General features: G+C 39.8%; 1 protein-coding gene across 1 annotated transcript in view; it reads left to right on the top strand.

Moving 5' to 3' along the window:
• Nucleotides 1-13,110: 13,110 nt before the first annotated feature.
• Nucleotides 13,111-25,578, top strand: part of USH2A (usherin) — a 783,103-nt gene continuing 770,635 nt past the window's right edge. The window contains exon 1 of the mRNA XM_082362477.1: nucleotides 13,111-21,994. Within this exon, the coding sequence (XP_082218603.1) occupies nucleotides 21,510-21,994 (485 nt within the window). The 5' untranslated portion in view covers nucleotides 13,111-21,509. The remainder of the gene's footprint in view (nucleotides 21,995-25,578) is intronic.

The following is a 25,578-nucleotide window of genomic DNA, read 5'->3' as shown; positions in this document are numbered from 1 at the left end:
AGTTCTACTTTAGTGAAGATTTACTGGCAAAAATGTCTCTCAATTTCTGTTTTTTAGAAAATATGTTGATTTCATCCTTGATCTGAAGGTTAGTTTTGATGGTTAAAGAATTCTATGTTGTCATTTATATTTCTTCAAAGGTAATGTTGTTTTCTTCCAACGTCCATTGTTTCTGTTGAGAAGTCAGCTTTCAGTTTTATTCTTTCTTTTTTGAAGATAAGTGAAGCAAAAATTTTAAAGATAATTTAAGAGAATTGGCTTAAGAGAGAAGTGTCCAAACCGGATGAAACCATGAAAGACCAGGTACAGAGCAGTTGCCGCTTGGGTGTCATCTCTCTACTCCCAGAGGCAAACTCCATAGGCTTTATTTTTCAAGACTTTATCCTGACAAGAGCAAGCTGAACTTACATGTTAACAAAAATGTAATACAGTGTTGACTTTTTAAAAAGTGCATTTTGAATTTCTGAGCCTGGTTCAAATTCTTTTTATTTTTTTCCCTGCTGACTCTTTTGGTTTCTCTTTTTCCTCCTGCCTGCCAATCTGCCACATCCCACTTTCCCTTATGTTGGCATTTTTAGGAGCTCTCAAGGCTACTGAGTTTCATTATAGTACTGGATGTTGTATGTTCCTCCCAAAGCTGAAGCTGGAGCATGGAGTATGGCCTTCCAACATGAGGGTTGACATGAGCTACATTATAGATTTGGGTTGTTTGTTTTCTCATTCATTTATTTAACAAATCACTAATTACTAGGTATATAACCAGACAAGATGCAAACATACACAGTGGCATAGTTTCTGAGAAGATAGTAAGTCCCACAGTCAATCTTCAAGTGACTCTTTCCTGTAGCCCACTTTCTTCCCTATTAAATATCTCACTGGGCTTTGCCCATACGACTCATTTCTCTTGAACTCTACCCTGCTTTTGATGGATCATTTGCAGATTTTACTCTAGTTCCATTTCATTTCTGGTGGCCAGTCCTGCAGCTGCCTGGCAAAGAGCTCCTTTTTTGTGGTCATAGCGTCTTGTCAAGTTAGGTTACTCTTATTACATTCTCACTGCAAGCTGTAATTCAGATAGAGAATATTTATCCAGGTAGAAAGAATTTTACTGCCCCTGTAGTGGTATTTTAGGTTAAAATTAGAGTCAATTCATTTGCCCCTACATAAAGTGGCTCCCTTATTGCCGATAACTTTAATCTTATCAAGTACTCATTCAAAACTGCTTTACTCCTCATTTTTTCCCCCAACTTCCTGGCTTTTTCTCAGATGATCCTTCTGAATATGCTCTATTATTGTGATTCTCGAACAACAGAATTGGAGGCATCTGAACACCCTACAGCCAAAAGGGGCTGCATCTGTGGATCTCACTTAAACTAAGGACTTTCTCTTCTCTCCTAAAATAAAATCCTTTATTTTTTTTTTTATAAGCAAAAGGCCAATTCTTAATTTCAAGGGTTTTCTTAGAATTGGTATCCATTCATCAGTTGGTGTAGCACAGTGCCTGGTAGACTGTAGATGCTCAGTACCACCTAAATTACTTGAAGGGTACAATTAGAATATAAGAAAAGGTCTAATACGAGAATGTTCTGAGATCATTGCTTTAAATGACAATGTGGCATTTGGCAAAGATTTAGTTGGAGCTAGATTTGAATCTTGAATATTTCTTCCTAAACATTGTCATTCTTTAATAAATTCCTTAATATCCAGGTCCCAGCATCCTGATATCTCAAATAGTGTTCATTATTGCTGGAGGTTTTTGTATAGACTAGATGAGATAGTTTTTCCAACATGATGCCTGATACATACGGTACACTCATTTAACACTTATAACATTGTTAGTATTGTTATTATTACAAAGGGATTGCTCACATACTCATGTTCCTTAATTCTTCTTCATGAACTGTTTGATTTTGCATATATGTAAAATGTGTAATTTTACATATATGCAAAAGCAAATGTAATCAAATCTGTTCATGGGTATGGAACGGGGTTGAAATCATGCTGGTCTGGTCATCAGGAGACCTGGGTTTGGGTTCAAACCCTAACAATAGTGAGTCCCATCGAGTTGAGCCTCACATCAGCTCCCTCCCAAGCAATTTTCTTTTCAGTAAAATCTCTTATTTCTCAAACTATCTGTTTCATTTTTGCTGATAATGATAGTGTTTACATAACTTTCAGAAACTATTTTGCAAATGTATTTTGCTCAAATTTTATTATTCTCATCATTTTTCTAACTCTTGCTCTTCTTCTCTTGAAGCCTTTGACTTCTGAACCTAAAAATTATACTAATAAACCACATAAGTAAATTACATGGAGAGTTACAGAGGCCTTTTAGAAAAGTCTACTGATGCAGCAGATTCCATATTATTTTCCCTAAATTAAGACAAAAGAGCTCTCCAACACATAATGTTGGCGTTTTCTCCCAAGCAAAATAATTTTTCTTCCCATCATCATGACTTTTACGTCTTCTCTTTCATTCTAAGTGTAGGACACTTTTTTTTTTTTTTTACTCTTTGGGAGTGTTTCAGGGGCTATTCAACTGGGTTGAGTTTCTAAGACCAGATGTACCACCCTCCTTGCTTAGTTCACTGTGCCCTGAAACCTGCTGTGTCTTCATGTTTCCTCCCTCACTACGATGGCACTTTCTCAAAAGCATGTTGAAACCCCATACCCATGGGTTTCAGGCAGTCCAGGGCTTTCCTGCTTGTTAAGAGGGAGGCACCTCATTCTGAGGAGCGTGGCTCTTTGCAGAAACTTGAGCCTTAATTATCGCCGATTGCCTGTCTGGCTGGAGCTCTGTCCTGTGCTCTGCTTGCCTGCTGTCCTTCCCTCACACTGTGTCATTTTCATTTTCAGACCCACACCCACCTGTTTGTCCTGCTCGCCAGCTATTAACTTGCTGGCCGCTACCTGTCCCGTACTGCCTGGCAGCTATTATGTCCCTGACAGGCTCAGCTCTAGGAAGCCCATCTTGAATTCACCTGCCAGGCTCAGTCTTGGCCCTTGCCCAGCATGAGGAGAAAGAACGGACAGGAGTTAGATGGCCTGCCACGCGCTATCAATGGTATCAAGTTCCCCACGTGTCCCAGTGCAACCTGAAATATCCATGTGAAGCTTTTATGCCTCAAACAAATGCAATTCCTGGGCCATCTGAGGGTGTGCATAATTTACGAAGTATAAGAACATGTGTTCAACAATTTTGATCAAGGCTGTAGAATGAGAATGGCTAGGACCTAGAAACTGAATAAAAAAACTGAGGCTCCCAAAGTTATTTATAATACCCTTGTTAATGCTTTGAACATTCTCAGAAAAATTTGCAAATCTGATATAATCTACTTTAGAGCAATGAATCGTATTTATGTATTTCTATAGGAAATACATGTCCTGTAAATGTAGGACAATCTTATTCTAAACTAGGTGTCTTCACTTATGTTGTTCCTATCACTTGAAAGGCTCATTGTGTTCTCCTCTATCTATAAAACCCATTAATTCTCAAAATGTAATTCAATACCCCAGCATTTCATGAAACCTCTGAGTTCGGCCTTTGAATAAGATGACAGGTACTAGGTCCAATCCAGTTAATCTGGGCTTTGCCACTTGCCCGTCAAGTGATGTAAGCCCGGATTATCTTTTTCTTCATGTGTATTTTGGGAGTGATACTGTCTCTGTCCAATCTGTAGTGTTGTTATAAAGATCAAATGAGATAATCTGTAAAAGTGTTTGAAATCTAATGACAGAAAAATGTATGGTAGTATTTCCTCCAAATGTACTTATTCTCTCTATTGTCCTTGGATGTACAATTATAGAAAAACTCAGTAGGTATAAATTGGAAAAAAAAATATATAAAGAGAGCTAACAGTGAAAAGCCAGTCTATGTTCTCTACATTTAATCCCCCGACAACCCTAGGAGGTAGGTAATATTCCCATTTTACAGATTAGGAAACTGAAAAAAAGAGGTTAAGTAACCTGTCCAAGAACACACAGCAAATATAGGGGGTGGAGCCAGGGTTCTAACCCAGGCTGTCTCTGGAGCTTGCATTCTTACCCACTAAATGGTCCTACCTGTCACAATGCTCCAGGTGATGGTGGGTATGTGGTCCGTTCATTTAACCTTATCTTTTTTTTTTTAAATACCCCTAACACATACTGTGTCCCTCACCAGCTTCTCAGCATCTTACGGGGATAGGGCTGAGCCTCGCCAGCAAGGCGTGGTGCTTTGCTCATCTTTTCAGTGACTGCCTCTTCCGACTGTGAAACATCTTCCACTGTGGTCTCCGAAGTCCGAGGGCTCGCATCCCTCAGGGCAGGTCTCTGGCTACTCTATTGGATAGTGCTGTCGCGTGCCTTATCTCCTTGTGGCTTGTTTTCTTCTTGGAAGTGAGAGGTTCTGACGTTTCTGTCATTCTCTAGGAGGCAAATGCTGCATTCTGGGGATTTTAGGCCTGGCCTTGAGGATCACACCATTCCAAGAAGTCAACTTCCATTGAGCCCGTGGGTGAATCTCTAACCCACTCCAAGGAAGGAGATTTCCCTTCTATGGATTATTGGCGCTGTCCTCGAATTAAGACATAGCTTCTGCCTAAGACTGAACTGAACTAATGGGGGTGGTATAAAGGGGCCTCCCTAGCTGCCCTGCTAGGTGGTGTGTGTGACTGGCGGTAACGCTGCTTCACAGACGGTCCCCCTGCTGACGTTTCTGGTTGTCTTCTCTGATCTGACTTGCTCCTGCCTTACGTACTTTCTTTATCCTTTTGTTCCAGCATGTCCTTACCTGTAGTCTTCTTCCTACAGGCCCTGTTTTGGGGGGAGCTTTCTCTCTCTCAAACAGTTTTTCTTGCTGGAATACACTGTCTCCTTTTCTGAGACCCATCTGAGAAGATTGTGGCCAGTTTTTTGTGTTTTTGTTTTGATACCCGTTTGCCAACCAACTGGATCCAACATTATTAAAGGACTTCTAGCCTCTTAGGGGCCAAAGAGCTGCTGCTTCCTCAGTATGCCTGAAAATTAAAGATGCAATCACTCCCTTCCAGGCACTACAAGTAGATGCTTTTACTCTGCGGGGTCAACTGTGCTCACTGACTGAAGGATACGGGTTTTTATGGATGCGGGTTAGGTCCTTAGTTGTCCATTGAATGCACCAGCCTTGTTTTCAAGGACATTTGATAGGAGTGTCAGCAATTTTCCTGATGCAGGTGTAGCTGTATAAGGAAATGCAACAGACCCTGTGTATCACAGAGGGTAGTCCCTACTGTCATAACAAACAATCCTAGAATCTCAGTGGCTTAAAACCACGTGGGTTTATCTCTTATTCATGCTACACGTCCTGCATGTTACATGTCCATTGCAGGTTATCTGTGAGTTCTAGGTGTAGTTATTCAGAGACCTGGATGATGATTGTTCCATATCAGTATGACCAGAAAATCAGGGGAGAGGGCCCCTCCAGCACTGACTCTAAACTTCCACCTTTAGGTCACGTGTCACTTTGACTCGCATAATACTTCGATTTATTCTTTGTCAGTAAGTACCTTAGTTTAAGACTTCAGAAATCAAATAATGTGTGAATTATTCCTATTCAAGGAAAATGATTTACTTTATGCTCTGAATTTTAAGCATTGTAAGGGATTGTATTGGTTCAGAAAATTGCAAAAGAAAATGGATGGGAATTTTCCAAAAATAGGAAGCATTTTGCTGAAATTTTCACATTGTGGAATCTGATTGGTGTAGAATATACATACTTCATGCTTGTAGAAGAAGGTCAAAATTCTAGCAGAGGCATAATGAAGAGATGATGGTGCGGTGTGGATGAAGTCTTCAATTTTGTCTCCTCGTATAGCTTAAAAAATCTTTTTTACAGTGTTCATACATTGTGTAATTTTATTTTATTTTATTTTTTTACTTTTTGTTTTTGTTTTTTTTTAAACATCTTTATTGAAGTATAATTGCTTTACAATGGTGTGTTAGTTTCTGCTTTATAACAAAGTGAATAAGCTACACATATACACACGTTCCCATATCTCCTCCCTCCCGCATCTCCCTCCCTCCCACCCTCCCCATCCCACCCCCCCAGGCGGTCACAAAGCACCGAGCTGATCTCCCTGTGCTATGTGGCTGCTTCCCACTAGCTATCTATTTTACATTTGGTAGTGTATATATGTCCATGACACTCTCTCACCCTGTCACATCTCACCCCTCCCCCTCCCCATATCCTCAAGTCCATTCTTTAGTAGGTCTGTGTCTTTATTCCCATCTTGCCACTAGGTTCTTCATGACTTTTTTTTTTTTTTCCTTAGATTCCATATATATGTGTTAGCATACTGTATTTGTTTTTCTCTTTCTGACTTACTTCACTCTGTATGACAGACTCTAACTCCATCCACCTCATTACAAATACCTCTATTTCATTTCTTTTTATGGCTGAGTAATATTCCATTGTAAATATATGCCACATCTTCTTTATCCATTCATCCGATGATGGACACTTAGGTTGCTTCCATGTCCTGGCTATTGTAAATAGAGCTGCAATGAACATTTTGGTACATGTCTCTTTTTGAATTATGGTTTTATCAGGGTATATGCCCAGTAGTGGGATTGCTGGGTCGTATGGTAGTACTATTTTTAGTTTTTTAAGGAACCTCCATACTGTTCTCCATAGTGGCTGTATCAATTTACATTCCCACCAACAGTACAAGAGTGTTCCCTTTTCTCCACATCCTCTCCAGCATTTATTGTTTGTAGATTTTTTGATGATGGCCATTCTGACCAGTGTGAGATGATACCTCATTGTAGTTTTGATTTGCATTTCTCTAATGATTAATGATGTTGAGCATTCTTTCATGTGTCTGTTGGCCATCTGTATATCTTCTTTGGAGAAATGTCTATTTAGGTCTTCTGCCCATTTTTGGATTGGGTTGTTTGTTTTTTTGTTATTGAGCTGCATGAGCTGCTTGTAAATCTTTGAGATTAATCCTTTGTCAGTTGCTTCATTTGCAAATATTTTCTCCCATTCTGAGGGTTGTCTTTTGGTCTTGTTTATGGTTTCCTTTGCTGTGCAAAAGCTTTTAAGCTTCATTAGGTCCCATTTGTTTATTTGTGTTTTTATTTCCATTTCTCTAGGAGCTGGGTCAAAAAGGATCTTGCTGTGATTTATGTCATAGAGTGTTCTGACTATGCTTTCCTCTAAGAGTTTTTTTTTTTTTTTTTAATTTTATAGCTACTTTATTTATTTATTTATTTATTTTTGGCTGTGTTGGGTCTTCGGTTCGTGCGAGGGCTATCTCTAGTTACGGCAAGTGGGGGCCACTCTTCATCACGGTGCGGGGACCGCTCTTCATCGTGGTGCATGGGCCTTCCACTATCGCGGCCCCTCCCGTTGCGGGGCACAGGCTCCAGACGCGCAGGCTCAGTAGTTGTGGCTCATGGGCCCAGCTGCTCCGTGGCATGTGGGATCTTCCCAGACCAGGGCTCGAACCCGTGTCCCCTGCATTGGCAGGCAGATTCTCAACCACTGCGCCACCAGGGAAGCCCCCTCTAAGAGTTTGATAGTGTCTGGCTTTACACTTAGGTCTTTAATCCATTTTGAGTTTATTTTTGTGTATGGTGTCAGGGAGTGTTCTAATTTCATACTTTTACATGTACCTGTCCAACTTTCCCAGCACCACTTATTGAAGAGGCTGTCTTTTCTCCACTGTATATGCTTGCCTCCTTTATCAAAGATAAGGTGACCATATGTGCGTGGGTTTATCTCTGGGCTTTCTATCCTGTTCCATTGATCTATATTTCTGTTTTTGTGCCAGTACCAAACTGTCTTGATTACTGTAGCTTTGTAATATAGTCTGAAGTCAGGGAGCCTGATTCCTCCAGCTCCATTTTTCGTTCTCAAGATTGCTTTGGCTATTCGGGGTCTTTTGTGTCTCCATACAAATTGTGAAATTTTTTGTTCTAGTTCTGTGAAAAATGCCAGTGGTAGTTTGATAGGGATTGCATTGCATCTGTAGATTGCTTTGGGTAGTAGAGCCATTTTCACAATGTTGATTCTTCCTATCCAAGAACATGGTATATCTCTCCATCTATTTGTATCATCTTTAATTTCTTTCATCAGTGTCCTATAATTTTCTGCATACAGGTCTTTTGTCTCCTTAGGTAGGTTTATTCCTAGATATTTTATTCTTTTTGTTGCAATGGTAAATGGGAGTGTTTTCTTAATTTCACTTTCAGATTTTTCATCATTAGTATATAGGAATGCAAGAGATTTCTGTGCATTAATTTTGTATCCTGCTACTTTACCAAATTCATTGATTAGCTCTAGTAGTTTTCTGGTGGCAGTTTTAGGATTCTCTATGTATAGTATCATGTCATCTGCAAACAGTGACAGCTTTACTTCTTCTTTTCCGATTTGGATTCCTTTTATTTCTTTTTCTTCTCTGATTGCTGTGGCTAACACTTCCAAAACTATGTTGAATAATAGTGGTGAGAGTGGACAACCTTGTCTTGTTCCTGATCTTAGTGGAAATGGTTTCAGTTTTTCACCATTGAGGACAATGTTGGCTGTGGGTTTGTCATATATGGCCTTTATTATGTTGAGGAAAGTTCCCTCTATGCCTACTTTCTGCAGGGCTTTTATCATAAATGGGTGTTGAATTTTGTCAAAAGCTTCCTCTGCATCTATTGAGATGATCATATGGTTTTTCTCCTTCAATTTGTTAATGTGATGTATCACGTTGATTGATTTGCATATATTGAAGAATCCTTGCATTCCTGGAATAAACCCCACTTGATCATGGTGTATGATCCTTTTAATGTGCTGTTGGCTTCTGTTTGCTAGTATTTTGTTGAGGATTTTTGCATCTATGTTCATCAGTGATATTGGCCTGTAGTTTTCTTTCTTTGTGACATCTTTGTCTGGTTTTGGTATCAGGGTGATGGTGGCCTCGTAGAATGAGTTTGGGAGTGTTCCTCCCTCTGCAATATTTTGGAAGAGTTTGAGAAGGATAGGTGTTAGCTCTTCTCTAAATGTTTGATAGAATTCGCCTGTGAAGCCATCTGGTATTGGGCTTTAGTTTGTTGGAAGATTTTTAATCACAGTGTCAATTTCAGTGCTTGTGATTGGTCTGTTCATATTTTCTATTTCTTCCTGGTTCAGTCTTGGTAGGTTGTGCATTTCTAAGAATCTGTCCATTTCTTCCAGGTTGTCCATTTTATTGGCATAGAATTGCTTGTAGTAATCTCTCATGATCGTTTGTATTTCTGCAGTGTCAGTGGTTACTTCTCCTTTTGCATTTCTAATTCTATTGATTTGAGTCTTCTCCCTTTTTCTCTTGATGAGTCTGGCTCATGGTTTATCAATTTTGTTGATCTTCTCGAAGAACCAACTTTTAGTTTCATTGATTTTTGCTATTGTTTCCTTCATTTCTTTTTCATTTATTTCTGATCTGATCTTTATGATTTCTTTCCTTCTGCTAGCTTTGGGGTTCTTTTGCTCTTCTTTCTCTAATTGCTTTAGGTGCAAGGTTAGGTTGTTTATTCGAGATGTTTCCTGTTTCTTGATGTAGGTTTGTATTGCTATAAACTTCCCTCTTAGAACTGCTTTTGCTGCATCCCATAGGTTTTGGGTCGTCGTGTCTCCATTGTCATTTGTTTCTAGGTATTTTTTGATTTCCCCTTTGATTTCTTCAGTGATCACTTCGTTATTAAGTAGTGTATTGTGTAGCCTCCATGTGTTTGTATTTTTTACAGATCTTTTCCTGTAATTGATATCTAGTCTCATAGCGTTGTGGTCGGAAAAGATACTTGATACGATTTCAATTTTCTTAAATTTACCAAGGCTTGATTTGTGACCCAAGATATGATCTATCCTGGAGAATGTTCCATGAGCACTTGAGAAAAATGTGTATTCTGTTGTTTTTGGGTGGAATGTCCTATAAATATCAATTAAGTCCATCTTGTTTAATGTATCATTTAAGGCTTGTGTTTCCTTATTTATTTTCATTTTGGATGTTCTGTCCATTGGTGAAAGTGGGGTGTTAAAGTCCCCTACTATGTTTGTGTTACTGTCGATTTCCCCTTTTATGGCTGTTAGTATTTGCCTTATGTATTGAGGTGCTCCTATGTTGGGTGCACAAATATTTACAATTGTTATACCTTCCTCTTGGATCGATCCCTTGATCATTATATAGTGTCCTTCTTTGTCTCTTGTAATAGTCTTCATTTTAAAGTCTATTTTGTCTGATATGAGAATTGCTACTCCAGCTGTCTTTTGATTTCCATTTGCATGGAATATCTTTTTCCATCCCCTCACTTTCAGTCTGTATGTGTCTCTAGGTCTGAAGTGGGTCTCTTGTAGACAGCATATATATGGGTCTTGTTTTTGTGTCCATTCAGCCAGTCTGTGTCTTTTGGTGGGAGCACTTAATCCATTTACATTCAAGGTAATTATGGATATGTATGTTCCTATTCCCATTTTCTTAAATGTTTTGGGTTTGTTATTGTAGGTGTTTTCCTTCTCTTGTGTTTCTTGCCTAGAGAAGTTCCTTTAGCATTTGTTGTAAAGCTGGTTTGGTGGTGCTGAGCTCTCTCAGTTTTTTCTTGTCTGTAAAGGTTTTAATTTCTCCATCACATCTGAATGAGATCCTTGCTGGGTAGAGTAATCTTTGTTGTAGGTTTTTCTCCTTCATCACTTTAAGTATATCCTGCCACTCCCTTCTGGCTTGCAGAGTTTCTGCTGAAAGATCAGATGTTAACCTTATGGGGATTCCCTTGTGTGTTATTTGTTGTTTTTCCCTTGCTGCTTTTAATATGTTGTCTTTATATTTAATTTTTGACAGTTTGATTAATATGTGTCTTGGCGTGTTTCTCCTTGGGTTTATCCTGTATGGGACTCTCTGTGCTTCCAGGACTTGATTAACTATTTCCTTTCCCATATTAGGGAAGTTTTCAACTATAATCTCTTCAAATATTTTCTCAGTCCCTTTCTTTTTCTCTTCTTCTTCTGGGACCCCTATAATTCGAATGTTGGTGCGTTTAATGTTGTCCCAGAGGTCTCTGAGACTGTCCTCAGTTCTTTTCATTCTTTTTTCTTTATTCTGTTCTGCAGCAGTGAATTCCACCATTCTGTCTTCCAGGTCACTTATCCATTCTTCTGCCTCAGTTATTCTGCTATTGATCCCATCTAGAGTATTTTTAATTTCATTTATTGTGTTTTTCATCGTTGCTTGGTTCCTCTTTAGTTCTTCTACATCCTTGTTAAATGTTTCTTGCATTTTGTCTATTCTATTTCCAAGATTTTGGATCATCTTTACTATCATTATTCTGAATTCTTTTTCAGGTAGGCTACCTATTTCCTCTTCATTTGTTAGGTCTGGTGTGTTTTGACCCTGCTCCTTCACCTGCTGTGTGGTTTTTTGTCTTCTCATTTTGCTTATCTTACTGTGTTTGGGGTCTCCTTTTCACAGGCTGCAGGTTCGTAGTTCCCGTTGTTTTTGGTATCTGTCCCCAGTGGCTAAGGTTGTTTCAGTGGGTTGTGTAGGCTTCCTGGTGGAGGGGACTAGTGCCTGTGTTCTGGTGGATGAGGTTGGATCTTGTCTTTCTGGTGGGCACATCCACATCTGGTGGTGTGTTTTGGGGTGTCTGTGGCCTTATTATGATTTTAGGCAGCCTCCCTGCTAATGGATGGGGCTGTGTTCCTGTCTTGCTAGTTGTTTGGCATAGGGTGTCCAGCACTGTAGCTTGCTGGTCATTGAGTGAAGCTGGGTCTTGATGTTGAGATGGAGATCTCTGAGAGATTTTTGCCGTTTTGTATTACGTGGAGCTGGGAGGTCTCTTGTGGACCAGTGTCCTGAAGTTGGCTCTCCACCTCAGAGGCACAGCCCTGATGCCTGGCTGGAGCACCAAGAGCCTTTCATCCACACGGCTCAGAATAAAAGGGAGAAAAAAATAGAAAGAAAGAAAGAGGATAAAATAAAGTAAAATAAAATAAAGCTGTTATAATAAAAAATAAGAAAAAAATTATTAAGAATAAATGTATTCAGAAAAAAATTTTTTAATTTTTAAAAATAGATTTATTAATTTTTTATAGTAAAAAATAAGAAAAAAATTATTAAGAAAAAAATTTATTAAGAAAAAATTTTTTTAATTTTTTAAAATAAAAAATATGAAAAAACTTATAAGATTTTTTTAATTTCTAAAAATAGAAAATAAGGAAAAATTATTAAGAAAATATTTATTAGGAAAAAAAATTTTTTAAGTAAAAAAAAAAAAAAAAAAAAAAAAAACACAGACGGACCTAACCCTAGGACTAATGGTGAAAGCAAAGCTATACAGACAAAATCTCACCCAGAAGCATACACATATCCACTCACAAAAAAAGGAAAAGGGGAAACATTAATATATCCTTCTCCCAAAGTCCACCTCTTGAATTTGGGATGATTCGTTGTCTATTCAGGTATTCAACAGATGCAGGCACATCAAGTTGATTGTGGAGCTTTAATCCGCTGCTTCTGAGGCTGCTGGGAGAGATTTCCCTTTCTCTTCTTTGTTGGAACAGCTAGTGGGGCTCAGCTTTGGATTTGGACCCGCCTCTATGTGTAGGTCGCCTGAGGGCGTCTGTTCCCCGCCCAGACAGAACAGGGTTAAAGGAGCAGCTGCTTCGGGGGCTCTGGCTCACCCAGGCCGCGGGGAGAGAGGGGTACAGAGGAGGCGGGGCGAGCCTGCGGCATCAGAGGCTGGCGTGACGTTGCAGCAGCCTGAGGCACGCCGTGCATTCTCCCCGGGAAGTTGTCCCTGGATCACGGGACCCTGGCAGTGGCGAGCTGCACAGGATCCCGGGAGGGGTGGTGTGGAGAGTGACCTGTGCTCGCACACAGGCTTCTTGGTGGCGGCAGCAGCAGCCTTAGCGTCTCCTGCCCGTCTCTGGGGTCCGCGCTGATAACTGCGGCTCGCGCCCATCTCTGGAGTTCGTTTCGGCAGCGCTCTGAATCCCCTCACCTTGCGCGCAGCGAAACAAAGAGGCAAGAAAAAGTCTCTTGCCTCTTCGGCAGCTGCAGACTTTTTCCCGGACTCCCTCCCGGCTAGCACCGAAGCCTGAGCCTCAGCTCCCAGCCCCGCCCGCCCCGGCGGGTGAGCAGACAAGCCTCTCAGGCTGGTGAGTGCTGCTCGGCACCGAGCCTCTGTGCGGGAGTCTCTCCGCTTTGCCCTCCGCACCCCTGTGGCTGCGCTCTCCTCCGCGGCTCCGAAGCTTCCCCCCTCCGCCACCCGCAGTCTCCACCCACGAAGGGGCTTCCTAGTGCGTGGAAATCTTTCCTCCTTCACAGCTCCCTCCCACTGATGCAGGTCCCGTCCCTATTCTTTTGTCTCTGTTATTTCTTTTTTCTTTTGCCCTACCCAAGTACGTGGGGAGTTTCTTGCCTTTTGGGAGGTCTGACGTCTTCTGCCAGCGTTCAGCGGGTGTTCTGTAGGAGCAGTTCCACGTGTAGATGTATTTCTACTGTATCTGTGGGAAGGAAGGTGATCTCCGCGTCTTACTCTTCCGCCATCTTGCCCCTCCCTCCATTGTGTAATTTTAAAAGAGAAAGAAAATGTATGGAGTGGAGGAGAGAAGAAACTCAGTTTTTCCTCATCTTATTAAATGTACTTTAAACATATGTCAGGGCATATGCATCTGATTGGGTCCTCCTCAGCCTAGCTATGTCTACTTCCAGACTGGGTATTGACTTACACTGTCCTCTGTTTCAGGAAGAATCTGCTAATGCTGGCAGCCATGGTCCTCTATATCCGACTTACTGTGCCCACTTACCAACTCAGTCATTTACTTTTTTTTTATAAATTTTACTTATTTATTTATTTAGGCCATGTTGAGTCTTTGTTGCTGCACGTGGGCTTTCTCTAGCTGCGGTGAGTAGGGGCTACTCTTCGTTGTGGTGCACGGGCTTCTCACTGCGGTGGCTTCTCTCGTTGCGGAGCTCGTGCTGTAGAGCACAGGCTCAGTAGTTGTGGCACGTGGGCTCCGTAGTTGTGGCACATGAGCTTTAGAGTGCAGGCTCAGTAGTTGTGGCGCATGGGCTTAGTTGCTCCTCAGCGTGTGGGATCTTCCCGGACCAGGGCTTGAACCCGTGTCCCCTGCATTGGCAGGCAGATTCTTAACCACTGCACCACCAGGGAAGTCTGAGTCATTTACTTTTAACATCTCTCTTGTTCTCTCGGCCTCTCGGTCATTCACCTTCCTTACTGGGTAGTATATGTTTCCTGAACCACCCCCTAGCCTGGCCCACCACCCTGTTTGATTTATAATCTTGGTTCAGTCCTTCAGGTTGACAGGACCACAGCCCAGGCCACAGCCTGAGGTTGACACCCCTGTATCCTAGTCACACTTGATATCGGTGCTGCTATTACAGTATAAGTAGGACACACTGGTCAAAAACATTGCACTTTGATGACTTTATGGATTCATTTTTGTCATTTAATCTCTTTATAATTTGAAAGCGCAAAGATTGTTTCTATATTGGCAAAACTAATATAGTCTTTATAAAATAGCTAGTGTTTTCAATTCTGGCTGGAAAAATATGATAAAAATAAAAAACACGAAATTGAAAAAACAAACATTGTTTGAGTGCCCCTCCTGTTAGACATGCTCATTTCTCAAGATGCAAATAAAAACAGAATGAAGCCCTTCCAAATTGCAATTTCCACATTTGTGAAATGAGGTAAGAGCACTTACCTCCTAGAGTTATAGTAAAGATGAGATGGCTATGTGTGTATATGTAAATACACACATGTGTAAATCATGTGTATGGTGCCTGCTACATGTGAGACACTCAATATACGGCATCTATTATGATGACTGTTATGACTCTAAGCCAATCTTTAATTATCCAAGAACTAGCCATCTGAATTTTCAAATGTGAAAAAGGGTAAGGATGTAATTGGAAAAAATCCCCAATGATAGATGCTAGGTGTTCTCAGCTACCATGAACTGTTGAAAAGATGAAAACCTAGAATCAGAATATTATACTCAATGCGTTGTGCTTGCCCATTGTAACCTGTGGTTGGTTACTTGGTTGGTTAACTGTGTCAACAGTCAACTTATATCATAGAAAATCATGAAGCACAGGGGGAACAGAAAGCCAGAAGAAATAAGAAAAGTGAGAAAGAGATCAACAGCAGAATTTGTTGTCATAGGAAGATGTCAGTGATTTATTGATATTTATTATAGACATTGAATGGTTTCCAGCTTTCTGGCATTACCAGAAACGACTGCTGTGAACATACAAAATATGCCCCCTGGTGCAAAGCACTAAGGTTTTCTAATGAATGTGCATAAGCGTGAACATGCTGTTTTTTAGGGTATAGGCAGCTTCAACTTTTCTAAATATGCCAAATTGTTCTTTAGAGCATTTGCATTAATTTACCCTTTCACCTGAAATATTTAGAGTTCATTTTGCTACATACCCTTCATAACGGTTGGCATTGCCCTAATATAAAATTTGTATGATCTAGCATGTGTAAAATAAAATTTCATTGTGGTTTTAATTTGCCTCTCTGTAAATATTGATGAAGTCCAATACTTTCTGTAAGTTTATTGGCCCCTCATGTTTACTGTTCTCTGAAATCCTTGTTTATATCATCTGTCTTTTTAAAAAGAATTGGAATATTCGTCTTTCGAGTCACAGAAATTATTTAATCATTCTCTGTGTTCATTCTTTTCCCATTACATGTGTGACATGTCTCTAGTGTTGTGGCTTAGGTTTTCTTAGGTTTTCACTTTAGGGGGCATTTGATGAACAGAAGTTCTTGATTTTAATGTAGTCCCATTTATTTATCTTTTATGTTTTGTACTTGTGTCCAATTTAAGAAATATGTTCCCATCTTAAGGTGGTTAAAGCATCTTCTTTAATTTCAAAAGATTTTCAAGTTTTGTCTGTAAACATTTAGGTCTAAATCTATCTCGAAGTAACTTTCGTATATAGTGAGAAGTAGGGATCCAATTTCATTTTATTTTCCAGTAGGTGGAATTGATTTTCCTTGCAAACTTTACTAACTAGTTCATCCTTTTTTTTTAGTGATATGCAGGGACAAATATAAGTCTATATATGTGTGAGTCTTTTCCTGTGGTTCTTGATGTTTCTATCGGATTTTTCTCCCCATCTCTGCACTAATGTTGCACACTCCTAGTTTATATGGCCCTATATACATCTTGATATCTGTTAGCAAAGTCCCTCACCTTCTTCTATGTTTGCAGTGCCTTGGATACTGTCGGCTGTTTGCTCTTTTTTATATGCTTTAAAATAGGTTTGTCAAGTTCCATGAGTAACTCTGTTGTGCTTTTCATAGGAATTGCATTGGATTAATAGACAACTGTATGAAAACTTCATCCTCGTGATAGTCGTTGAATCCAAGAACATAATTTCTCTATTTGTTTTTGGTCTCTTAAATGTTATCCAGTAAAACTTGATTTTTTTCATAGTAGTAATGCATTTTTTAGATTTGTTCGTAAGTACCTAATAATATGAATAGCATCTTTTAGTTTGTTATATTTTCTAATTTGTTTATTTCATTCTCTTTCTGGCACAGAGAAGTGCAGTTGTTTTGTTTATTGATCTTTGCATCACTCGTATTAAACTAAATTATTCTGCAGTAATAAAGAACTCCAAGATTTTTCAAAAAATTCCTTTAAACAATAAAAGTTTATTTTTCACACATGCTATGTGTCCAGTAGGGCCGGCAAGCAGACTCTGATCTATGTCTTCCCAGCCAGGGCAAGAGGCTGACAGAGCAGGCACCATCTGGACGTGGCAGAGTGAAAGGGAGTGAGCACAGGAAATTGCACACTGGTCCTTGTAGCTTTCCCCTGGCAGTGGCTCATATTTCATTGGCTAAAGCAAGTCACGTGGCCACCTCTAACTTGACAAGGGGTCAAGTAGTATGTGCCTAGAAAAAAGGGCCCAAAATTGATGAGCAACATTCATCATATGTACATCTTCTCTCCAGAACCTAGGTCAAATATTTGTCTTTAGGTTTTGTTATTTAGAGAAATATATGACATTTGATAATCATTTTCAGTACTTATGCTTTGGTTTATATTCTTATTTTCATGCACTGGCTAGTAAAATGTTGATTAGAAGCTGTGATAGTAGGTGTTCTTGCACTACTCCTGATTTTAACAAAAGTGCTATTTATCCTGATTATTATTATTATTTATGATGTTTTTGTAAACTGTCAAGTTATAGAAGTTTTCTTCTTTAGTTTGTTAAGGATTTTGGTCCTAAAAACTCACAAGAATTTTTACTATTTTTATGGTGAATTAATATATTTTAAAAATTCAAACCGATTTTGCAATTCTGGAATAAAGCCAACTTTGTCTGGAATAAAGCCAGCTTAAAAGATTTAAGCTTTTTATATACTTCTGAATTCAGTTTGCTTATGTTTTATTCAGAATTTTTTTTTGCATTATGCATATGAGCATGATGATTGGTCTTTAATTTTCCCTTATCATATTCTCCTGACTTCTCTCTCTCTCTCTCTCACACACACACAAACACACACACACACACGCACTCTCTCTCTCTCTCTTTTGGTTATACTGCCTCAAAAAAGAAGGGAAATATTCTCTTATTCGATTTGCAAGAATGTTTGTAAAAATTGGAATTACACTTTTCCCAGATGTGTGGTATAACTGGTTTGCACAACTCTCCAGGCCCACCGTTTTCCTTGTGGGAAGAAATTTAACTGCAGACTATAACAGATAGAACTATTCATCTTAAATTTTTTTAAATTTACTACTCTTTTTTTATAGAGGTATAATTTGCACAAAGTGGACAAACCTTAAGTGTAAAGCTTGATGAACTTTTAAAAATGTATCCACCTGTGTAAGCACCACCCATATCAAGATAAATTTCTAGCACGCCTGCTGGCTTCTTTGAACACTTTCCAGTTTCTTCCTCTGTCTTAAAGAGAGCACTATTCTGACTTCTGTCACCACAGATTAGCTTTGCCTTTGCACTTCATATAAATGGAATCATACACTATGTTCTTGGGGGTGTCTGCCTTATTTCACTGACGACCGTGTCTGTGAGATTTACCCACGTTGTTGCTTGTAGGGGTAGTTCACGTTTCTTTCATTGTGCTTTCTCCTTCCAGCCTATGCATATACCACAATTTCTTTATCTGTTCTGCAGTTGATGGACATCTGGGTTGTTTCCATCTCTCTTCTTGAATCAGTCTAAGTTGGAAATATTTTAAGCAACTTTTCCAATTTGCCTAAGAACTCAAGTTTAATTCTCATAAAATTGTCTACATTTTCTTGTATTTTGTAATCACATTGCCTCTGTAGTTTATGCCTCTATTTTCACATCTGATAGTACTTATTATACATTCACTGTTTTTCTAGATCAGGTATGCCAGAGGTTAGTCAATTTTAATAGTAAATTAAAGGATGTTAAAAACCCAAGGATATCCCTTGATTTTGTCCATCAACAGGAGCTAAGCCTCAAGGGCTTGAAAAACTAAGCTTATTATAGTAACGTTTTCCACAATAATGAGTATGAACTTACTTACAGTTGTCTAACTAAAAGACCATTTTTTAGACTTTTTCAGAAGAAGGAAATTCTGATTCAATGATGTCTTTACCACTAGAAGAAGAAATTGCTAGCAACTCTCAACTGTTCTTTGAAGAACTGAGTCAATTTCACAGCCCTTGAATCTGGGCTTGGCCATGTGACTTGCTCTGGTCAATGGGAACATTAGCAAATAGGATATAAGCAGATGCCTGAATAATACTTTTACATTAGGCTGTCCCATCTTATGTTGCTCAGAATTTTTCTGCTACCACCAGAATGAGCTTGGGGTAGACTCCCATGAGAGTCAAGCCAACTGCTAGATGGGAGAGTGAGGCCAAATCAGACCAACCAGCCCCAGCCAAGCTGGGCTAGAACAGAACTACCCAGTGAATCCACGAAAATATATGAGAAAAATAGTAGCACGTAGTTTCTTGTATTGAACTAAACTTTCCTCCTGTACACTCTTACTTTTTTTTTCTTTATGTATTTCTCAGGCACTTCTAGTGGTGGTAGAACTCTTGGTGCCCAAATCATTTACCAGATGTGTCTTCAGGATTGATAGTTCGGAACTGCAGAAGTTGAGGGCTATGTCAATCCGTTGTCTGCCCTTGCAAATCACAGGCAGCGTTTCTGGTTGCGGAGCAGAGTTGCTAATCTTAGATGGTCTCTTTTGAGTCATGACTTCCTACTACAAAGCAGGAGTTGTTATGTGGAGATGATTTTCTATCCCCAGAATGGTGACCCAAAAGATATACTGAAGCACCACAATTAAAAATTAAAGTTAATCCTTGGATTCATAAGGCATAAAGAGGACCCAGCCATTGAACAACACATTTGAAGACAGATATTTGTTGCCTGTTTTGTAGAGGTGTGAGTAATCCATTTGACTACTTCCCTGTGTCCTATGTACCTATTTCCAAACATATTTCCCCAGATTTTCCTTACATATTAGCTGGTTTTACATTAAAATTTGCTTTTAAATAAAAATTGCCCTTGCAAGATTATAATAATCAACTAGTAGAGAGAATAGGATAATTTGACAAAAGATGAAGATTTCCTCTGGAAGCACCTAGTTCTGATTGGTAAAGTTGATATTTAAAAGTTATGGCCAGGTCTCTCTTGGAAGAGGAATGAAAGGAAATTTGAGTGAAGACATTCTGGATTTGTCTCTGGCTGCCTTACTAACAAGAAATGCCATACAGACATTTCTCTCACTTCTAAACATTTCTCTAAATATGATAACTTATAGAAAAAACCCAATTGGCTAGTTGTGTCCCAAATGAATTTTCCATTTATAAGACAGTGGAGGGATAGAAGTATCAGTTGCTTTAGAATGTTTCTCATATAGGATGAGATGTCCCAGACGGTTGAAGAGAGTTTTGGATGTAATAAAGCTACATAGAATTGACATCAAACATGCATTCATAAATACACACATATTCATATCCAGTCAAGCAGCTAAAAAGTCAGCAGTCCTTTTGCTTCTGTAGTTTAATGAAAATCCCTCATCTTCCAAATGCAACATTTAGAGATCACATCAGGTGCTTCTCATAATCTAGAGAAGCATGTATATTTAGGAGAGGGTATTCTGGGGTGAAGAATGCAGTAACCACCGAATGGGCAACAGAAACTTTCATCAATGGACCAAGGTTTTAGAGCATCAATGTACTTGTAGCCCAGAAAAGAGAAAGAGCACTGGGAATTGCTCCTTGTGTTACTGTCTGATGGTGGCAGATCATTTTGATGACATGATTAAATGGATTGAGGTGCATGAAAGCCAGGGAAAGGGGAGGGGCAAAAAAGGATTAGAGGATAAGGTGCACTGCTACTTTAAAATTATGCATGCCTGGCCCCATGCTGGTCCCTCCCACTGCTTGAGGCACCTGCTGGAGGCTTGAGGAGCTCAGTTCCAGGCGGGCCAGCCAGCAGACTGCACTCTGAGTTTCAGGTAACCAAGCGTTCGCTGTGCAGAATCCCTGACTTGGGCACCCAAGTCTTCCGGGCGGCCGTCCTGCTGCTGCGGCCTATTTGCTGAGACTTTCCAGAGGTTACCGCAGCGTTGCCAGGCAACCAGGGACAGCGGTCCTCTGAAGAGCCATTTGTCACACTGAGGGGCCTGGTTGAAAGGCAATAAAGAAATGGTAACTCAGCTTATTTATCAATACAATTACTTACACAGTATTAGGGGTCCATATGTAACCTACAAATAGTCATATGAGGAAACACACAAACGTTTGCTAAATACTAAGGCGTAGGACGGACAGATGGCGTTGGGTTTGTAATCAGCTTTACCGTGAGCTTAAAGTTGCCGCACATGCTGCGATGAGGCGGGGGAAAGGCCCAAAGTGCTTTGCCAGCTTTATTCGGGACATCTGCAAGTTAGCTCTGCGTTAACAACATCCCGTGCGTGTGTAAAGGAAATCTATGTAGTTCTTTACCTCGTGAAGAAGAGTGGCTAGTGCTAATTCCCTGGGGTGGGGTAGCAATCTGAAATTACTGTGTGGGGAAATATATTAATAAAAGTATGTGCATATATGTATACATCAAACTGGTTGTCCTGTGGACTTTTCGAGTGCTTAATTTGCCCGATGAAGATAGTTACCAAAAGAATGAGTGTTTTCCTCTAGAGAGTGTACTTCAAAATGTTTTTAAGAAGTTTAATAATGTTTCTTGGGGACTCAGAATCCCCATGCTTAGAAGGCACCGAAAGTTTTAAAGATGTAACCGATCTTCCTTGACTCTCTGCTTTTGATTCCCAGACACCAGCTGCTACTCATGTCTTCGCCATCACTAAGGAGGCCTCCGGTGTTACCCCAGTGTGAAAAGGCATCTGCAGTTTCCCGAAAATGGATTTATCTCCATGTTATTTAAAGCACCCCGCGTTAAAGAGTCGCTGGCCAGCGCCGTCGGCCTTATTATTTATTTAGGAACGCTTGATTGGAAGGAGAATGCTTTTGTGTAAACATGAATTGCCTGGCTCTTTCTTTGGGCTTCGGCTTCTTGTTTCCCAGCCCTAAAACATGGCTCTTTACCTATTTTGCTTCCATATCGTGGGCTGACTCGCAGGGCCTTTTCCCAAGGCTGGAGAACGTGGCAGCTTTCAAGAAGGTTTCGGTGGTGCCAACCCAAGCGACGTGTGGACTCCCAGCCCGAAGCACCTTCTGTCAGAGCTCTGCCGCAGCTGAAGGCCTTCGGGTCTGTCCCCAGCGGCTCTGCATTCAGGATTGTCCTTACCGATCGTCACCCCCCGCCTACACTGCCCTCTTCTCAGCAGGCCTCAGGGGCTGCATCACCGTGGACCGGCGTGATCTGAGTCCCAACGCCCACAGCCGTTCTGCAAGTTTCATTTTTGGAAATCACCAGCGTTGCTTTGCCTCTCCTCCTGCTCCCAGGCTGGCGGCGTCATTTACTCTAGCTGTGTGGTTGAAACCCGAGCAAGAAGGTGTAATGTAAGTAGCAGAGGGAGTGTAAGCTTTCCTAGGGTCCTGCAAAATCAATAAGAGTCAAGGGTATTGCAACTTGAATTCCAGCCTAGAAATGAAGGCACTTTGGAATTGATGCAACTGAAGACCTACTCCTATATTAGGCTCTCCTGGTCAACGTTATATTCCAAATATTTTTTTCCTAAATTCAAAGTATTTCTCTCCTTTCCATGGATGAAGTAAACCCTCAAAGAAGAGTGTGTTAAAATAATTTCATGGCAGGCAGACATGTTTACACCTGGCTCTTTTTTTTTTTTTTTTCCAGCAGTTTAGCTAAACTTTTGGTCTTAGTTTTCAGAGGCTCAACCAGGCTCAGTGTGAGTTTTAAGGCATGGGGACTAGTAATACAAATAATGGATATTTTCAAAGTTTTGGTCCAGGTTTGTATAAACAACTTGCCCTTACTAGAGTGTACAATTTTCATTAGGCATGTAGTTCTCTGAGGGCTTAGGACTGTGGTGTCTGCATCCTTATTTTCCCAGGAAGAGATGTTTGTTTAACTCATCTTGGAAGATGCTCAATAATGAGTTGAATAAATGAATGACACCCCATCTCTTAAAAGAGGTCGCTTTTGGCCCTTCGCTTCCTGGTGTTTTCATCTGTTAGGAAATATATAGAGAATCATAAAAGATTCTCAAAAGCATTCATGCCATTGATCCCAGTAGAAATGCCTTCAGTGAGTTCAGAGGGGGGCTTCCTTAACATTTTTGGTTATTTTCTATAATCACCTGATTTTCATTCTGTAATAGTTTCTGAAGCTGATATCTAATGTTTCCCCTAAGTGTTTAGAAACAATCTGGAAACTGGAATGAATAGGACAGTTTTGAGGCATATTTTGCTTATCTTTTGTCTTCCTGTAGGGCTTTTGCCTCTTCTCCTTGTGAAGTTTTCTTTGTATGAGGATGTTGGCCAAATATCTAAAAACTCATGAAACAAACCAGAAAAGTCTTATAATTTCATAAGCAAATATGACTTAAATATCTTTGGTGTTTAGTTTTAATGTGCCAAGTGAAAGTTGGCATATTTTCATTTTGTTTTATTTGGAGTGAAAATCATCACAAACCATTACCCCTATTTCTGTATGTGTCCTAAAAGAAAACCCTGTTTTCTTACTGTTTGAAATGTCAGTAAATCCAACCCACTTAGTTTATGTAACTAACGTGCAAAGAGTTTTAAAAAATTGTCTCTTGACAAATATGGCTAGGATGAAATATTTTTTCCAAGCTTTTTACAAGGGATATGTCTCTACCAAATTCATCTTCCACTGGTATCATTTTGTATAAATAAGACAGAGGAGTATTTATAGAGGCAGTAGCACATGGTATATGGTTTTGAGAGTTCCATGCATCAAGGTCGTTTCCATTCTCAAAACTGAAATACCTATGGGAATTGGGGGAATTTCAGGGTGTTTGTACTAGATAAGTAAAACAAACAAAACATGGATTATCCAATTATTGTTTATTCAGGAGCAAAATAAATCCAGTTCCTAAATATTTTGCTACCTGCCTTCCTCTCACATTCATTATCTACCCAAGCTAGTATGTTTACAAGCAAACAAAATAGCAAGGAAGATAATCAATAACATATTAAGAAATGCATTTTCAGTAAGCTTGGGGAAATAAGCCTGCATGTGGCAAATACATCCTTGAGTAATGGTCAAATTCTAACTTGTAGATTTAACTCAAGAGAAATGAACAGAGGCAAACTCTTCTTAGATTGTTTAAGACCTAGAGACAGGGAACAAAGAGAAACTCATTCCAGTGACTTAGAAATATTCACCTACCAAAGGGTTAAAAAAAAAAATCACAATAGAATTTCCATAGGGTTAAAAACAATCACAGTAGAATTTCCATAAAATCGTATTTCCGCTTTATATGAAATCTGTATGTCAACTAAACCTATTTGCCTAACATAAAATATATATTTGGTCTCATAACTTTATCACCAAATATATGTACAAATAGAGTAAAAAAGTGACAGTGAAGTAGTGACTGTTAAGTGTTCTCCCGTCATATTATTACCTCTCAATTCTCAGAAAGAATAAATGCAAATGAGAAGGAATGATTTGTGAAAACATGTGCCCTTTAAGGAAAGTTTTGAAAACATCTTTAGCAATAATTCTTGGTTTGCCCAATCTTACCTTTGCCTCTTCAATTCTTCCTACTCAGATCACTGACTCATTTTTTTGAGGCTCTACTATAAAGCAGGCTAGGGTGCTATTGTCAGAAAACTCATGATCGAATGGGAAGACGGATGGATGGGTGTTGTTACCAAGGCAGCACGATAAGTGAGCTCAGGGGAAGACCCCTTACGAACCTTGAGCAGGGAGGATTCTAGGATCAGCATTATCCTGGAGATGCTGAGTAGGAGGCAACCAGGTGAAGAAAGGAACCCAGACTCCTCTAGGACTTGATAAAATTCTCCTCCCTGGGATGTACCGCCTTTTTTTTTTTTTTTATTATTTTTATTTTTGGCTGTGTTGGGTCTTCGTTTCTGTGCGAGGGCTTTCTCCAGTTGCGGCAAGTGGGGGCCACTCTTCATCGCGGTGCGCGGGCCTCTCACTATCGCGGCCTCCCTTGTTGCAGAGCAGAGGCTCCAGACGCTCAGGCTCAGCAGTTGTGGCTCAAGGGCCCAGTTGCTCCGCGGCATGTGGGATCTTCCCAGACCAGGGCTCGAACCCATGTCCCCTGCATTGGCAGGCAGATTCTCAACCACTGCGCCACCAGGGAAGCCCCATGTACCGCCTTCTTGAGTTCTTGTCTGTGAGATGCAGGCTGATGAGCATCTTTAATAGCTAGTTATTTGGGGGGAGATGTTGATGGCTACTGTCCATGAAATTTTTCTTTAAATAGCAGATTTTGGGGAGTAATCTACTCAGGGGGCTCTTCTCTCATCTGCTAAAAAGTTGAGTTGCTAGGTTGAAATGTAATAGGAAAGGGGCTTAAGTTCATATCTGTTTCTGCTCAGTGGGTACAGAGTGGCTAGGCACATGCAGTGATATAATTAGTATAAAATAAAATATATTAAACATAAATCAATGGAGAAATTAGAAAACATAAAAAATAAAAATGTCTATTTAAAGGGATGGGAAAAGAGTGCCATTGTGATCAGGGTAGAAGTGATTTAAAAAAAAAATAATTTGATAACTGGCCCTACACAGACCTAAAATTTTTCTGAAAATTCTTCTATTTTATCAAAATATTTCACTGTATTCTTAGAAGATTGGATGAACTTTCATCCAGGATCATTACCATGATCTCAATGCCTCAGTTGATCTTTGTGGTCATGGCGAGCTACAGACACTGGCTTTGGCTTCTGGCCAGTTGATGATGAGTGAAGTAAAGGCTATAGTTGTGCATTCTCCATTTCATCATGGGAATTAAATAGAGTGATTCTGACTTCAGGGTTAGCAGTTTAGAGCCTTCTATGGACACTAACCTCTCTTTACATTAAAAAAAAAAGAAAAGAAAAAAGATTTGCGCTGGTGACTCAATACCCAAGCCGGATATGGTGTATTGTGCTGCTTCCTATAAAAGAAATAGCAGAGGAAC

Source organism: Balaenoptera borealis (genome assembly GCF_965194805.1).
Source record: "Balaenoptera borealis genome assembly, chromosome: 1".
NCBI classification, from domain to species: domain Eukaryota; kingdom Metazoa; phylum Chordata; class Mammalia; order Artiodactyla; family Balaenopteridae; genus Balaenoptera; species Balaenoptera borealis.
Note: the sequence above shows the minus strand (reverse complement) of the source record. Positions and strands in the feature narration are given on the sequence as shown.